Raw genomic sequence first — 17,605 nt, forward strand, 5'->3', positions numbered from 1 at the left:
TTTTTCACATGCTTAAATGAGTATAATGACGTTTAGTACATTATAGGGTGCTGATAATGATCAAATGAGATAGTGATTATAAATCACTTGGCACAAAATGTCTTTTATATAGTATGAGCTCTGTGTATTTGCTTTTATTTTCATTGTCTTCATTTGTCATCACCTTTTTAGTTGTTTAATTAATTAATGATGGTTTTATTCTGCCACAATTATACTACCACAAAAAATGCACACATTAAATGACTTTCTTTTCTTTTTTTTTTTTCTCCATATACATAGACTTTACCTATTAGGCAATTCCTAGCTTTAAAATGGAGGGTATTCTTAAATGTTTTAAGTTGTTTTAAAATTCAGCACAGATATTCCCACTATAATTTTATAAATGGTGAGAAAGCTTCAGATCAAAAAAACTTAAGCATACTGGAGCAATTAGAGTACGAATTATACCATATTTTTCTATTCTGTGGGAAAATGGATCTTGATTCCAACAGGAAGCTTTGGATCACTGGAACTTCTTCTTTCTTATATCAGCTGAATTGAGATCTCCCCCTCTTGCCACTTCTCCCAACCCCCAAATTTCCTAGCTTCTGAATCAGCAATAATTCTTTGTTCCCAAAGACGCCAACAGTTAAAAAAAAAAAAACTTTCTATTTCTTCCTTTCACAGACTCCACAAGTGTGAGGGCATTGTTTCTTCCTCCTCTTGTCCAAATTAAGAAAATTTTCCCCTTCTGCAGAGATCTTTCACTTGTGCTCTCAAATATCTTGTATTTCTACCATCCTAGCACTCAGCATGCTGTGTTGTAATTTTCTGTTTACTTGTCTGTCCCCAGTGCCTTGCATAACGTTTGGAAAGTAGTTGATGCTCTTTGATCTTGTTCTAGATCACTCCTTACTCCTTGAGGATTTTTGCTTACTTTCTCCAACACTGCTTTAGTCTGAATTCTTGGTGATTTTAGTATCCAAATAGAATCTTTACGGGTAATATAGATGATCCAGTAGCTTGGCCTCTCAGTTCCTTGACCTCTACCCTGCTTCAGTCATTCATGCCCGTGGTCTTTACCCTAGACTATATGATTGCCAGTAACATAATACCATCTTAAATCTCATTTTCAAGTGTCCTACTCTCTACTAACCATCTCTTGTTTCTCCATCTCACTTCCTTTCATACCCTTCAACCTGACTGTAATCTGCAGTCTGTTAAATCTAACATCTTTGATTATCCCTCATATCCTCAACCCCCTCTTTACACAGCTTCAAGTCCATGGTCTCTCATTCATAATCAATCCCTCGGGTATATCCTCAACTTCCTTGACTTTTCAGCAACCTTTGACTCAGTAGATCATTATCCTTATCTGTAAAAATTTTATTCATTTGACTTCTAGGAAACAGCACTTGCTTGGTTTTCTCCCTGTATGATTCGTTACTCCTAAATCTCCTTTCCTGATTTGTCTTCATTTCCCCAACCTCTTAATGTTGGAGGGCCTCAGGGTTCAGTACTTGGACTTCTTTTTTCCAAAAACCCTACCTTGGACATCATCTTTTGTAGCACCAAAATAATTAAAATCTGTATATAAAAGGGAACTAGATACAGTTTTTCTAAATCACACAGAAACAAATTAAAGTGGTTAAGATTTCCCTTCTAATTCTATAGTTGTTTCTAGTCATGTACGGAGGGGACAGGAACATTCATCTCAAATTTTCCAGAAACCATGTATCACGTCTTATGTTTCCTGTCATGATAACATGTAATAAAGAATTCAGGGCTTCCCTGGTGGCGCAGTGGTTAAGAATCCACCTGCCAATGCAGGGGACACAGTTTCGAGCCCTGGTCCGGGAAGATCCCACATGCCGCGGAGCAACTAAGCCCGTGCGCTACAACTACTGAGCCTGCTCTCTAGAGCCCACGAGCCACAACTACTGAGCCTGCGTGCTGCAACTACTGAAGCCCGCGTGCCTAGAGCCCACGCTCCGCAACAAGAGAAGCCACCGCAATGAGAAGCCCGTGCACCGCAACGAAGAGCAGCCCCCACTCGCAACTAAAGAAAGCCCGCGTGCAACAACAAAGACCCAGTGCAGCCAAAAAAATAAATAAATACATACATACGTACATAAAAAAAAAAATTCAGTAGCTCACTTGTGATTATTCTGATTTAAACTGTTTCAATATACATTTAAGAAGTCATATTTATAAGTGCATATTTTTTATTATAGGAGCAATTTACAGCAATGAGGGATTTGTATATGAAGAATGGCCAAGGGTTTGCACTAGTATATTCTATTACAGCTCAGTCCACGTTTAATGACTTACAAGACCTGAGAGAACAGATTTTACGGGTTAAGGACACAGAAGATGTAAGTATTTCTCTCTATATATAGCATACTGCCATCTCTCTGTGGCCAAATAAAAAGTGTCCATTTTCTCTATCAGTAGAGGATTTAGAGGGTATTTACCATGCGCCTAAGAGCCCTGGTGACCAAAAACATTTTTCAGCTTTCTAAATTTACCTACAGATAATATGCTGAGATGGTTAGAAAAGAAGGACACGTTTGTAAAGTTCTTCTTTCTCTACTGCACTTATGACCTACATGGTGCTATGTGGGTCATAAGTGCAGTGGAGAAAGAAGAATCAAAGAGTACTTGGTAGAAGAAGGGGGACTCCAGTTGGGCTTGGAAAGTTGGTGGTTATGTCAGAAACAGTGTTCAGAGAACATTATCAAGAACCGTAATGCTATGTTCCTATTTCTAAAATTCTGTTGGTACAGTTTTTACTTAGTTTTTTCCTTTGAATTATGTTAAAGATTTTAATTAACTTGCATTTTTATATTTTTTAATTTTGTTTTTGTTTTAGAATTCTTTTTTTAATGTTAATTTTTTATTGTGATAAAATATACTGTTTTAGAATTCTTGTCTTATTTGATGAATAGCGTCGTTGTTGTGCCTTTTTGCGAAGATTAAATGTATATTTTACGTTTGTCTCAGTTTTGAGCTACAGAAAGTTCCTTTTCAAAAGTTGTATAAATTAGGATATAAAATTTCATTTGTACCTTCTTTTCTGTTTTTGTGTGTTCTCTCTCATTATTAATGGGAACATGGGCACCTGCTTAGGACCTCAACTTTGGGTAATACTGTAGGCGGGAGGAATTTGCACCATATGACTCATGACCAACCATAACCTAATGAATAGTTCTCTTTCTTCCCATGACTAATTCATCTAAGAGAGTTCTCTTTTCATAGGCAATTACATGCAAATCACTGAACTCTGGTAATGTTAATCTCTTTATCCCGTGTAATAAACTAAAGATTGAGTTGTAGATGAAGACATAGCTACTCAGTGGCTGTATTTTTATTCTTACTTTTCCTTAATATCTCACTTAAGCTAGTCTTCAGATCTAGATGTCAGTTGTAGAAGTAAAACTTATTAACGTGTTGGTCTTGCCACTACTGTTGGCATTTTTTGGTCCTCTGAGATGAGGCACTTAAAACACACCAAGACAATGAGTATTGCAGGAGGTTCCTTTTCCTTCAGATTTTTCTACTTGGAGTTCAGCCATTAGCATTAGTCCACCTGAGAATTTTGGGATTATAGTCTTAAAATAATTTAGCAGATCAATGTTGTAGAATCTCGTCCATATTTTTTCTGTCTCTTCCCCCTCCATTTTCCCCCCAACACACATACATACACCTTTTTTTAAGCACTTGATGAAGATTATAGTCCTAACTAACACATTTCAGTTGGTGGCTGGTAGTTGCTTACTTATAAAAGGCTGAGTAACAAGTATGTTAGGGCTTATTATATGATTTTTTCCTTCCCGCAGGTTCCAATGATTTTGGTTGGTAATAAATGTGACCTGGAAGATGAGCGAGTAGTTGGCAAAGAACAGGGTCAGAATTTAGCAAGACAGTGGTGTAACTGTGCCTTTTTAGAATCTTCTGCAAAGTCGAAGATCAACGTTAATGAGGTAAACTACAGCTGCTAGGCAGCACAAATAAGTGCCTTTTTAGTTTCCTTTCTTTGAAGTTAACAGCCAAAAACATTTTTTTAAAAAGAAAAAATGGTGTTCTTTTAAGTAGTCTTTATCAATTTATGGAAAACACTAAGTAATTCCTAGAAACCACATTCCTTCTCTTATATGAAATCACTTTGATGGCTGTGATGAGGACACTTATATTTACCTTGTTGGCAAAGAGGTAGTTTAAGTTAAAGAATATGTTTTTTAAAGTCCTGCTAAGCCTCTAAATGATAAGCCAGAAAGTGGTGTGTGAAAATTGTCACATCACCCTTGTATTATAACAATTACCTATGCAGATGTGTGTAAAAAGGTTGTAAAGTCAAGGAGAAAAATACAAAAATCAAAGTAGTTACTGTAATGAACTTACGTTGTACAGAAAGATATCATGGAATTTGGTGTTTTGAGTCCTGCTTCCCTTTGGTGCATGACTCAAAGGGAAGAATCTGTGTGAGTGTGGGTGGATACAGAACTATAATTCACTCGGTCTTTTAGGCCTGATACAGCAGGTGCACAAGGCTTTTTTTGTCCGTGACTTAACTACTCCACTGTCCTGAGAACATAGCTGGGGACAGGAATGCTTAACAGGTAAGCTTGCCTGCCTAGATGTAAAGGGCCAATAGTTTACTGGATCCCTAAAAGATTAGTGCAATCCCCAACTGCGACCGCTACATCCAAGCAAAATCTTAAGAGGTTCCTTTGCTTTTGTTAATTTTAACATAAGGCTTTTTTTTTTTCTTAAAAAAAAAAAAAAAAAAAAAAAAAAGCAGAGTAGGCTTCTTTCCTTTCCCAGTAGTACAAAAGTCTTCATTTGCCAGTGTGCTTGCCATTTGTAGCATCGCAGGTAATCAGTCAGAGTTCAGCACACTTACAACATAGATGGCAGTTTAAGACTGGTTTAGGTTATCAGAGTCCTCTGGTGTGTTTTTGCTTACTATTCCTCTCTGGCCTTTGGTTCTTTTGGTCACCTTTCCTTGACTGATATTATGGTTGTAGACTATTATCTGACTTTTTAAATGACCAAATTACTTTAAAAGTGTGGCACGAAAAAAATTTAAGCTTGCGGGACTTCATTGGTGGCGAGGTGGTTAAGAATCTGCCTGCCAATACAGGGGACACGGGTTCATGCCCCAGTCTGGGAAGATCTCACATGCTGCGGAGCAACTGAGCCCACACCCTAGAGCCCGTGCTCCACAGCAAGGAGAGGCCACCGGAATGAGAAGCTCGCGCACCACAACGGAGACCCAACGCAGCCATAAATAAATAAATAAGTTTTACAAATAATAAGTCAAAGCTTGCCTTTCAGGTAAAACCAGTTTTAATAAATACATAAAAATAAGAAATTCATAAATTTTATTTATTCAGCAAATACTCATTGTGTGCCTGTGTGCCTGGCGCTGTGTTAGGCACCAGGGTAACAGTCATTTAGACAGACACTACTCTTGCCCTCAAGAAGTTTACATCCTAATGGGGAACAAAGTCCTGCTGAGATCTTCACCAACGGTTATTTCTAATTCACTGCCAAGTAAATGAAAGGAAGTATGAAATGCTTCCAGTTTCAACTTTCTCTGTTGTGGAATTACAGTTTCATAGATGTTATTCTGAAAAACATGGCTGATCATAAAATGTTAATTTTTGGTTTAGTCTCCCCCCCACCACCACCAAAAAAGAAAAGAGAGAGAGAGAACTTTGAGGTAAAACACATAAACACATGAGGTAAAACAATGAGCTTGGCTAGGGGAGTAGTAGTGCATGGTCACCATCTGCAGGATGATTGGCCTTAGAGATCTAGTTCCTGCTGTCCTGTGATCACCCTCACTGGTACCCGACCACCAAGTCCATAGGGCTCGGACGAGGTTGAGTTGGGCCAGGGTCCAGTGAGCACAGTGGACAGGAGGTATTCCTTGCCTTTCAAGCATTACCTGTTTGTGGGAACTTACATGCTACTAAATCTCCCTCCTCTGGGTTTCAGTTTCCCATGCAGCAGAGGTACTTTTTCACAGTAGCCTCATTGAAATCAACCATTGACATGAAGGTTTATAAAACAAAAATAGAAAAAAATACAACAAAATGAAATACATTAGCTATTTAAGGTTCTTTACTCTTTTGGAAAACATACAAACTTTATGCTAGAAATTCTTGAAAGTGTAATAATTTCCTTCTTTTAATATTTCTCTCTTGATAGCCTAATAATCCAACTACGGAGTTTTGGGGGTAGTTAATAGTTCCTCAGACAGCTAATGCCTTGAAAATGTGTGTGTGGTTTCTGAGTGCCTGAAGATAGAGGGATCATACTTTCACACAATTGAACTCTTGGACTCAAGTTTGAAATCATACAGGGACATCCTGCTTAACTAAATTGCCCTCTAATTCTCTACTATCTGTATCAGAGAATATATAATATATAATTTTTTTAAAAAAACTTTTGGGACTTCCCTGGAGGTCCAGTGGGTAAGACTGCATGCTCCCAATGCAGGGGGCCCAGGTTTGGTCCCTGGTCGGGGAACCAGATCCCGCATGCACGCCGCAAGTAAGAAGTCCGCATGCCTCAACTAAAAAAAAAAAAAAAAAAAAATCCCGCATGCTGCAATGAAGATCCCACGTGCCGCAGCTAAGACCCGGCACAGCCAAAATAAATAAATAAGTAATAAATAAATAAATATTTTTTAAAAAGTAAAAAAACTCATCATTTTTGTTGTGTTTTGAAAGTAGTACATAGTTGTATCAGAATCACATCAGTCTTAATCAAGAATTAATTGTTCTTTGCTGATGCTGGAATAATAATTGGAATCAAAACATCCCAATTAAGGAATGATAGAGGGATTGAGAAATTATTCTGTGTTCCCTTTAGACTTTTCTGTAGTTCAGAAGGATGAGGAAGAACCTAGGCTGAGGGCTTTCAGCATATCTAACCAAATAACTATAGTTCGAACTTGCCCTCATCACTGCTGTTGTGAGGTAGGCACCGTTTGCCAAGGAAATCCTTAAGGGTAATACCACAAAACCAGTTACCATTTTGTTTTGTACCAGAAACCCATGGCTACCATGAAGAAATGTGCTGTTTTGATTAATTTACTATTTTAGTTTATCCTTTTGTTATTTTTCACTTATAGATTATGCACTGAGGCTGGGGAACTAATGAGATTTTGTTTATGGCTTATGAATATTAAGTTCTTGAAGGGCTTTGGAGTTGTGAAACAGAAACTACCATTTTGTTCATAAACTCTTATGTTTTCAACTTTCTTAGAAATAAGATAATAGAATTAAATGGTTTAAAGAAAATGGGAGAGTGGGTAGGATGGACCAGAAAGAAAAGAATATAAATGAATCAATAGCTTTGGGATAAATCATTTGGTAGTGTTCCCCCCTTCAACAATTAATTTAGGCTTATAATCTTAGGAACATTATTTTTTTAATTGAAGTATGGTTTGCTGTACAATATTATGTTATAGGTGTACAGTGTAGTGATTCATAATTTTTAAAGGTTATACTCCATTTATAGTTATTATAAAATATTGGCTATATTCCCCATGTTGTACAGTATATCTTGTAGCTTATTTTATACCTAATAGTTTGTACCTCTTAACCCCTACCCCTATATTGCCCCTCCCCCCTTCCTCTCCCCACTGGTAACCACTAGTTTGTTCTCTCTATTTGTGAGTCTGCTTCTTTTTTGTTATATTCACTAGTTTGTTGTATTTTTTAGATTGCACATATAAATGATATCACACAATATTTGTCTTTCTCTGTCTGACTTATTTCACTTAGCATAATGCTTTCTAAGTCCATCCATGTTGCTGCAATTGGCAAAATTTCGTTCTTCTTTATAGCAGAGTAGTATTCCATTGTATATATACACCCCATCATCTTTATCCATTCATCTGTTGATGGACACTTCCATATCTTGGCAGTTGCAAATAATGTTGCTATGAACATTGGGGTGCATGTATCTTTTTTTTTTTAATATTTATTTATTTATTTACTTCTTTACTTACTTACGTACTTGGCTGCGCCAGGTCTTAGTTGTGGCACTCAGGATCTTTTTTTTTAGTTGCGGCATGCAGACCTCTTAGTTGCAGCACACATGTGGGTCTAGTTCCCTGACTAGGGATCGAACCCAGGCCTCCTGAATTGGGAGCATGGAGTGTTACCCACTGGACCACCAGGGAAGTCCCATGGGGTGCATGTATCTTTTCAAATTAGTGTTTTTGGGTTTTTTTTGGATATATACCCAGGAGTGGAATTGCTGGGTCATATGGTAGCTCTATTTTTAGTTTTCTTGAGAAACCTCCATACTGTTTTCCACAGTGGCTGCACCAATTTACATTCCCACTGACAGTGTAGGAGGGTTCCCTTTTCTTCACATCTTCATCAACATTTGTTATTTGTGTTCTTTTTGATAATTGCCATTCTAACAGGTGTGAGGTGATATCTCATTGCGGTTTTGATTTGCATTTCCCTGATGATGAGCGATGTTGAGCATCTTTTTATGTGCCTGTTGGCCACCTGCATTTCTTCTTTGGAAAAATGTACATTTGGGAAAATGTTACTAACTGGTGAATATGGGTGAAGAAAATACATAAGTTCTTGGTACCTGCAACTTTTCTGTAAGTTTGAAGTTTTTAAAAAATAAAGCAAGTATAAAGATATAAGTGAAGCATTAACTATTCTCTTAATAATTAGGTTTTTGAAGCACCGAAGATTCCACTTCACTATCTTATTTTTTTCACTACTAATTCTTTTTATTAATTTGTTATTGAATATCTCTAAGAGCAAGTGTATTTCCCTCATTGTAAGTAGGTAAGTTGTGCTTTACCCTGACTGAAAATCAGCTGAGGCTTCTAAGAAACCTGCTGTTAAAGCAGCAAAATACAGATCCAAGAGCAGAATAATATTTCACAGAATCAAGATTGTTTTGTGGAACAAGGTCTCAAATATTGGTTGAATAAGTACCTTTTTCTTGTTTTTATTTAGATATTTTATGACCTGGTCAGACAGATAAATAGAAAAACACCAGTGGAAAAGAAGAAGCCTAAAAAGAAATCATGTCTGCTGCTTTAGACCCACAATAAGCAGCAGCTCTGAGCCAGGTAAGATGCTAAAAGCAGAGCAAATACCTTTCTCATCCTCTTATTTTGGGCTTTCCCCAACATTAACCACTTCCCATTTCACCTCTTAGGGTATTTCCAGGCTTCTGTAATTTGTAAATGTTTTACATAACTTATAGATATGTTCATCTACTGGGTAATTTTTCTCTTTCTCCATGAGATTCTAAGCTGTCTGAGGGAGGGCAAGGATCATGTGTGTTTTGCTCACCAGTACATCCCCAGTGCCTGGTACAGAATGGGTGATCAAAAAATAGTGGTTGAATGAATAGAAAGCCTTCCACGGTCACACCGAAATTCATGCTGAATTGAAGTGGAACAGTGGTTTATCTGAAAAAAAAAATTTTTTTTTGATGAAGTATTTCAAAGTGAGCACACTCATATATATCAGTAATAGTCATTCCTCCTCAGATGTAATCCCAGCCCTGATTCCTGACACAATGGATTAGTTTTGCCTCTCTTTGAACTTAACAGAAACAAAAACACTTAATGTGTTATTTTATGTGTGGCTTCTTTCACTCAAAAATGTTTTTGAGGGCTTCCCTGGTGGCGCAGTGGTTGAGAATCTGCCTGCCAATGCAGGGGACACGGGTTCGAGCCCTGGTCTGGGAAGATCCCACATGCCGCGGAGCAACTGGGCCCGTGAGCCACAATTACTGAACCTGCGTGTCTGGAGCCTGTGCTCCACAACAAGAGAGGCCGCGATAGTGAGAGGCCCGCGCACCACGATGAAGAGTGGCCCCCGCTTGCCACAACTAGAGAAAGCCCTTTCACAGAAACGAAGACCCAACACAGCCAAAAATAAATAAAATTTTTTAAAAAATTAAAAAAAAAAAAACAGATAACAGCTGTTACTCACGCTTGTAGCTGTAACAAAATACATTTTAAAAAAAATGTTTTTGAGAATAATCCTTGTTGCATCCAGCAGTAGTTTATTTTTATTGTATGACTATACTAGCAATATATTTATGTATTCTGCTGTTGATGGACATTTGGGTACTTTTCAGGAACAAGTATGGTGCCTGTGCACTTTCTGTTTTTTCTTTTTTTCTTTTTTTTTTGAGATGATCATATGGTTTTTATTCTTCAATTTGTTAATATGGTGTATCACATTGATTGATTTGTGTATGTTGAAGAATCCTTGCATCCCTGGGATAAATCCCACTTGATCGTGGTGTATGATCCTTTTAATGTGTTGTTGGATTCTGTTTGCTAGTATTTTGTTGAGGATTTTTGCATCTATATTCATCAGTGATATTGGTCTGTAATTTTCTCTTTTTGTAGTATCTTTGTCTGGTTTTGGTATCAGAGTGATGGTGGCCTCATAGAATGAGTTTGGGAGTGTGCCTTCCTCTGCAATTTTTTGGAAGAGTTTGAGAAGGATGGGTGTTAGCTCTTCTCTAAATGTTTGATAGAATTCACCTGTGAAGCCATCTGGTCCTGGGCTTTTGTTTGTTGGAAGATTTTTAATCACAGTTTCAATTTCATTACTTGTGATTGGTCTGTTCGTATTTTCTATTTCTCCCTGGCTCAGTCTTGGAAGGTTATACCTTTCTAAGAATTTGTCCAGTTCTTCCAGGTTGTCCATTTTATTGGCATAGAGTTGCTTGTAGTAGTCTCTTAGGATGCTTTGTATTTCTGTGGTGTCTGTTGTAACTTCTCCTTTTTCATTTCTAATTTTGTTGATTTCAGTCCTCTCCCTCTTTTTCTTGATGAGTCTGGCTAATGGTTTATCAATTTTGTTTAGCTTCTCAAAGAACCAGCTTTTAGTTTTATTGATCTTTGCTATTGTTTTCTTTGTTTCTATTTCATTTATTTCTGCTCTGATCTTTATGATTTCTTTCCTTCTGCTAACTTTGGGTTCTGTTTGTTCTTCTTTCTCTAGTTCCTTTAGGTGTAAGGTTAGATAGGTGTAAGGTTAGATTGTTTATTTAAGAGTTTTCTTGTTTCTTGAGGTAGGCTTGTATAGCTATAAACTTTCCTCTTAGAACTGCTTTTGCTGCATCCCATAGGTTTTGGGTCGTCGTGTTTTCATTATCATTCGTCTTTAGGTACTTTTTGATTTCCTCTTTGATTTCTTCAGTGATCTCTTGGTTATTTAGTAACGTATTGTTTAGCCTCCATGTGTTTGTGTTTTTTATGTTTTTTTTCCCTGTAATTCGATTTCTAATCTCATAGCATTGTGGTCAGAAAAGATGCTTGATATGATTTCAATTTTCTTAAATTTACTGAGGCTTGATTTGTGACCCAAGATGTGATCTACCCTGGAGAACGTTCCATGCGCACTTGAGAAGAAAGTGTAATCTGCTGTTTTCAGATGGAATGTCCTATAAATATCAATTAAATCTCTCTGGTCTATTGTGTCATTTAAAGCTTGTGTTTCCTTATTAATTTTCTGTTTGGATGATCTGTCCATTGGTGTAAGTGAGGTGTTAAAGTCCCCCACTATTATTGTGTTACTGTCGATTTCCTCTTTTATACCTGTTAGCAGTTGCCTTATGTATTGAGGTGCTCTGTTGGGTGCATATATATTTATAATTGTTATAGATTCTTCTTGGATTGATCCCTTGATCATTATGTAGTGTCCTTCCTTGTCTCTTGTAACATTCTTTATTTTAAAGTCTATTTTATCTGATAATGAGTGTTGCTACTCCAGCTTTCTTTCGATTTCCAGTTGCATGGAATATCTTTTCCCATCCCCTCACTTTCAGTCTGTATGTGTCCCTAGGTCTGAAGTGGGTCTCTTGTAGACAGCATATATATGGGTCTTGTTTTTATATCCATTCAGTAAGCCTGTGTCTTTTGGCTGGAGCATTTAATCCATTCACGTTTAAGGTAATTATCAATATGTATGTTCCTATGACCATTTTCTTAATTGTTTTGGGTTTGTTTTTGTAGGTCCTTTTCTTGTGTTTCCCACTTAGAGAAGTTCCTTTAGCATTTGTTGTAGAGCTGTTTTGGTGGTGCTGAATTCTCTTAGCTTTTGCTTCTCTGTAAAGTTTTTGATTTCTCCATCAAATCTGAATGAGATCCTTGCTGGGTAGAGTAATCTTGGTTGTAGGTTCTTCCCTTTCATCACTTTAAGTATATCATGCTACTCCCTTCTGGCTTGTAGAGTTTCTGCTGAGAAGTCAGCTGTTAACCTTATGGGAGTTCCCTTGTACGTTATTTGTCATTTTTCCCTTGCTGCTTTCAATAATTTTTCTTTGTCTTTAATTTTTGCCAATTTGATTACTATGTGTCTCGGCATGTTTCTCCTTGGGTTTATCCTATATGGGAGTCGCTGTGCTTCCTGGACTTGGTTGGCTATTTCCTTTCCCATGTTAGGGAAGTTTTCGACTATAATCTCTTCAAATATTTTCTCTGGTCCTTTCTCTCTCTCTTCTCCTTCTGGGACCCCTATAAAGTGAATGTTGTTGCATTTAATGTTGTCCCAGAGGTCTCTTAGGCTGTCTTCATTTCTTTTCATTCTTTTTTCTTTATTCTGTTTCTCAGCAGTGAATTCCACCATTCTGTCTTCCAGGTCACTTATCCGTTCTTCTGCCTCAGTTATTCTGCTATTGATTCCTTCTAGTGTAGTTGTCATTTCAGTTATTGTATTGTCCATCTGTTTGTTCTTTAATTCTTCTAGGTCTTTGTTAAACATTTCTTGCATCTTCTCGATCTTTGCCTCCGTTCTTTTTCTGAGGTCCTGGATCATCTTCACTATCATTATTCTGAATTCTTTTTCTGGAAGGTTGCCTATCTCTACTTCATTTAGTTGTTTTTCTGGGGTTTTATCTTATTCCTTCATCTGGTACATAGCCCTCTGCCTATTCATCTTGTCTATCTTTCTGTGAATGTGGTTTTTGTTCCACAGGCTTCAGGATTGTAGTTCTTCTTGCTTCTGCTGTCTGCCCTGTGGTAGATGAAGCTCCTGTGCACCATCTTGTACAAGTCTTTATGCACATGTGCATGCATTTCTGTTCGGTGTGTGTATGTGTGTGTGTGAATGAAATGGCCAGACTGTACACTATATATGTGGTAGCTTTGGTGGATACCGCTAAGAAATTTTTCCAAGTAGTTGTACCAGTTTACACATCAACTAGCAGTTTACGAGTTCCACATCCTCCCCAAATTTAGTATTGTAAGTCTTTGTAACTTGAGCCATTCTGCTGGATGTGTGGTGTTATGTCAGTGTAGTTTTAGAAGTCATTTCCTTTCAGGTGTGGGTTGACTCCTTTCACATGTTTCTTCTGTAGGTCTGTAGGTAGTAGTCGACTTTAAGTACCACTTAAGTTTTCATTAAGTGAACCCATTGGAGAGAAATTAGTGGCCGCATTGAAGCTGCCTATCACGTAAGCAACCAGGGCTGTGTGGGACCATTTGTTTGTTTTCCTTTAATTATATATTTAAATCCCCTGAACATTTTCTACTTATGTTCATCAACTCTATAAACATTACCATAAAAGAATACTTTCATGGAGTGGATTTATGATGTAATTTGATGCTAATTATGGGACTGTTACTAAACTGGGTCCCCTTAGAGGAAAGTTGGTTGTGCTAAAACTCTTGTAAGTCTCTTGGGTCTGTTTAGTAGATTACATCTTCTAGAGCACCAAATTAACTAATATGTGCTTCCTTAGAGATATGAATGAATCTCTCTTAGGGGAAACAACTGAGTAATTGTACCCCTTTTTGAAATGAAGTAGAGGGAAAACAGACAGAAAGGAGTAAAGGTCACAGATTGCCTCTGGTAGTGAGATTTCGGAAAAACAACTTCTGGCCAAATGCTTGCTTAGGCTTTTAGTGAAATCTTGAGTCAGTAACTATAAATCATCAGCTCCTTGAAGATGATTATTGTTAACGTTGATGGTATTTGTGTTTGTTTAGGTAAGGGTACAAAGGTAGAAAAACTGAGAACTCCAGTTCCTGTTCTGAAATGTATTTAACTCTTCTATAGTTAGTTGTCTGGCTCTTTTTTTTTATTATTTTTTTTTATTTTTGGCTGCTTTGGTTCTTTGTTGCTGTGCACAGCTTTCTCTAGTTGCGGCAAGCGGGGGCTACTCTTCGTTGCGGTGTGCAGGCTTCTTATTGCGGTGGCTTCTCTTGTTGTGGAGCATGGGCTCTAGGCGCGTGGGCTTCAGTAGTTGTGGCACATGGGCTCAGTAGTTGTGGCTTGCAGGCTCTAGAGTGCGGTCTCAGTAGTTGTGGCGCACGGGCTTTGTTGCTCCACGGCATGTGGGATCTTCCCGGACCAGGGCTCAAACCCGTGTCCCCTGCATTGGCAGGCAGATTCTTAACCACTGCACCACCAGGGAAGCCCGACTGGCTCATTTTTATCATTATCTTAGCTGACCCTTGTTTAATTTCCAGTTCTCAGAAAATGTCCTTTTAGCTTATGTTTAAAGGAAGAGGTGCCATCTCCTGGCCTATTGGGAAAATTCATTCACGTACACCCTACAGTGTACTGCTATGAGTTTTACCTTAGAGGAGAGAAATCTTGACCTAAATCTAGAAATAAGACTTTCATCCTGGTTGCATAAATTCTTAGGCTCTGATAGGTAATTCAGCTTACAATATATTTAATGTTACCTGAGATCTCTGTGCATATTTGATAATACCAAATAATAGGTCACTTAGTAATCAGAATACTTTGCAGAGCATTTTGCTGTGATTATAGACTTGAAGTGCCATGTTGATCCCATTTAAAAAGTACTGAGATATGGAATAAATTTAAATAGCAACTATAAATGTTTTTAGTAAGAGTATGTGAACCTTAAGGGCAGCTTACCTAGCCTTAGCCATTAGGCAAAATCATACTGAAACATGTTAGTCTCTTTCTAATATGTCCTACTTTTGAAAACTGAGGAAAGAAATTCATCTTCAGGAAATTATTCCTTTAACCTAATTCTTTTCTGCTGAGCAGTAAACCTAACTTTGAGTCTTCTGCCCTTGAAAATGGGCATCAGCTCTTTCTGTATCATTTCTTCTTGTCCTAGCCTGAATTGGAATAGGTAACTCGAATATAAATAATCATAAAATGGTTGAATAAAGAATTTCCATTGGGAAGTTGATGCAGGCATGAGTTGTTTCCTTAGTGGAAAAGGAACCTCTAAAAATAAGATGATAATGGGGTAGAAATGAAATAATCACTGTTTTCCTCTTTACTGACAGGACTGCCAGATACATATGAAACACTAAGTACAATAAAACTATTTTTTAAACATTTTTAAAGGGAGTTTAAAATAGCCTTGTTACTATATGTTTAATATAATTTAGTTATCTAATAATGGTCAGCCAAAATCATTATTTCTCTCTGTATTGTTAGATATCTACTTATTTACTATCATCTTCTGACATAAAGGTTAACCATATATATCAGTATATATATATCTGTATCTATTCAATGTTCTAGATTACAGGAATGAAGAACTGTTGCCTAATTGGAAAGTGCCAGCATTCCAGACTTCAAAAAATAAATCTGAAGAGGCTTCTCCTGTTTTATATATTATGTGAAGAATTTAGATCTTATATTGGTTTGCACAAGTTCCCTGGAGAAAAGAATTGCTCTGTGTATATCTCTTGGAAAATAAGACAATAGTATTTCTCCTTTGCAATAGCAGTTATAACAGATGTGAAAATAAATATACTTGACTCTAATATGATTATACAAAAGAGCATGGATGCATTTCAAATGTTAGATATTGCTACTATAATCAAATGATTTCATATTGACCTTTTTATCATGTTTCCTCCCTGTCAAGCACTAAAAAGTTGAACCATTATACTTTATATCTGTAATGATATAGATTATGAAAATTTCCCCTCAGACTCATTGCAGCAGATAACTTTTTTGAGTCATTGACTTCATTTTATATTTAAAAAATTATGAAATATCATTCTGTCATTATATTCTAATTAAAATTGTTTGTGCATAATGCTTTGGAAAAATGGGTCTTTTATAGAGAAAAAAACTGGGATAACTGATTTCTATGGCTTTCAAAGCTAAAATATATAATATACTAAACCAACTCTAATATTGCTTCTTGTGTTTTACTGTCAGATTAAATTACAGCTTTTATGGATGATTAAATTTTAGTACATTTTCATTTGGTTTGTGTGTTTTTGTTATTGTTTATAGATTTAAGGCCTTTATTTTATAATGATCACGTTGTTTTAAATGCAGCAGTAGCTCCTTCCTGGCTGGTACCTGCAGAACACTTGGCTTTAAACCCCTAAGTAAATGGTGATTTCTCTACAAACAGACCTCGCACTTTCTGTTCTATATATATTTATTCCTATTATACAGTAAAATACATCAGACTACATACAATAGTTTTGTATATTCTCTCTTGATCTTAAAGATTGTATCTTATTGAATAAAATATCCCACTGTGTATTATTTTTATATGTAAAAAGATAAGTTTAATACTGTATCAGGGTTTAACTTTTACTACTTCAAATCTTCCACAGGTTGTAATTTCAAGGGAATCATTTTGCCATTGTTAATTTGTTGAGTATAAGTCCACCAATGAAATGTTATGTAAATATTTTCAAGTTTGCTTTATAATAGATCGAAGAATCTAAGAGAAGTGGGTAAAAGTGAAAAAGCATATAAAGGATGTGTCAGTTGCTTTTTCTTCAACTGTATATGAAGTAGTATAGTGGTAGTCATATGGAAAAGATTGCTAAGTTAAATTTTTAGCTGGCTATATAGTGGTGCTTTTCCTTTCCTTCCCAGTTTTTTTTTTCTATATTTTACAAAAAGTGGGGCTTAAGTAGGACATGGACCTAGGGTGATATGACTTATGTACACCATAGAGGTAGAGCAAAACAGCTTGTTAGCCACTTAAGTGCTAGAGAGGGAAAGAAACAAGCTTAGGAAACCCTGTGCCTTGTCCCTGAATGTTGAGGAGGAGACCAGTCCTAGAAAGTCTAAATCATTGCTCAGGGATCTAGATGCTGTCTCGTTGCAACTAGGTGTGAAGTAGTGTTCATGCCTTGTTGAGACTTCCTAGGAGTGTGGTCAGCCCCATCAGTTACTAAATTGAAATTTAAAGATCAGATTTCAAATGTAAGCTCTGACCAACCTGAGAAAATGTTAAAATATTGTAAAAAAAAAAATTTGGAAATTGTATTCTTTTAAGTTTCTAATAAACTTAGTTACCTAATACTTACCTTCTACTGATTCAGTTATACATATGTCTGGGACTGAGGGGCCAAAAATCTCATAAATGCAATAAATTTTTAAAAATAATAATAAGTGAAGCATTAGGGCCAGTCTGTCCAGGTCAGTGTAGCATATTTTAAGGTCCTCTAAAGTCATTCTGCTTTGAAACTCACCTCTCAAACATTCCTTTGGACTTAAAATCATAGATAAACATCTCATAAGCGAGCAAACATTTCTAAATATTACCTGTTACATAGATTGTGTCGTTATTTTCCAGATTAAGTCGGAATTATTTTAAATAAGAATAACTCCCAAGTTACAGTCTGCTTGACTAGTAG

The 17,605-nt window shown here is 36.7% G+C and overlaps 1 protein-coding gene across 6 annotated transcripts in view; it reads left to right on the plus strand.

Annotated features, from left to right (window-relative positions):
- Positions 1-16,190, plus strand: part of RAP1A (RAP1A, member of RAS oncogene family) — a 77,264-nt gene extending 61,074 nt beyond the window's left edge. For all 6 annotated transcript variants that reach the window (XM_068540487.1, XM_068540488.1, XM_068540491.1 and 3 more), the window contains 4 exons: positions 2,214-2,354; positions 3,819-3,962; positions 8,985-9,100; positions 15,513-16,190. In XM_068540487.1, coding sequence (XP_068396588.1) covers positions 2,214-2,354; positions 3,819-3,962; positions 8,985-9,071 — 372 coding nt within the window. In that variant the 3' untranslated portion in view covers positions 9,072-9,100; positions 15,513-16,190. The remainder of the gene's footprint in view (positions 1-2,213; positions 2,355-3,818; positions 3,963-8,984; positions 9,101-15,512) is intronic.
- The last annotated feature ends 1,415 nt before the right edge of the window (positions 16,191-17,605 follow it).

This window comes from Eschrichtius robustus, chromosome 3, assembly GCF_028021215.1.
Source record: "Eschrichtius robustus isolate mEscRob2 chromosome 3, mEscRob2.pri, whole genome shotgun sequence".
NCBI classification, from domain to species: Eukaryota; Metazoa; Chordata; class Mammalia; order Artiodactyla; family Eschrichtiidae; genus Eschrichtius; species Eschrichtius robustus.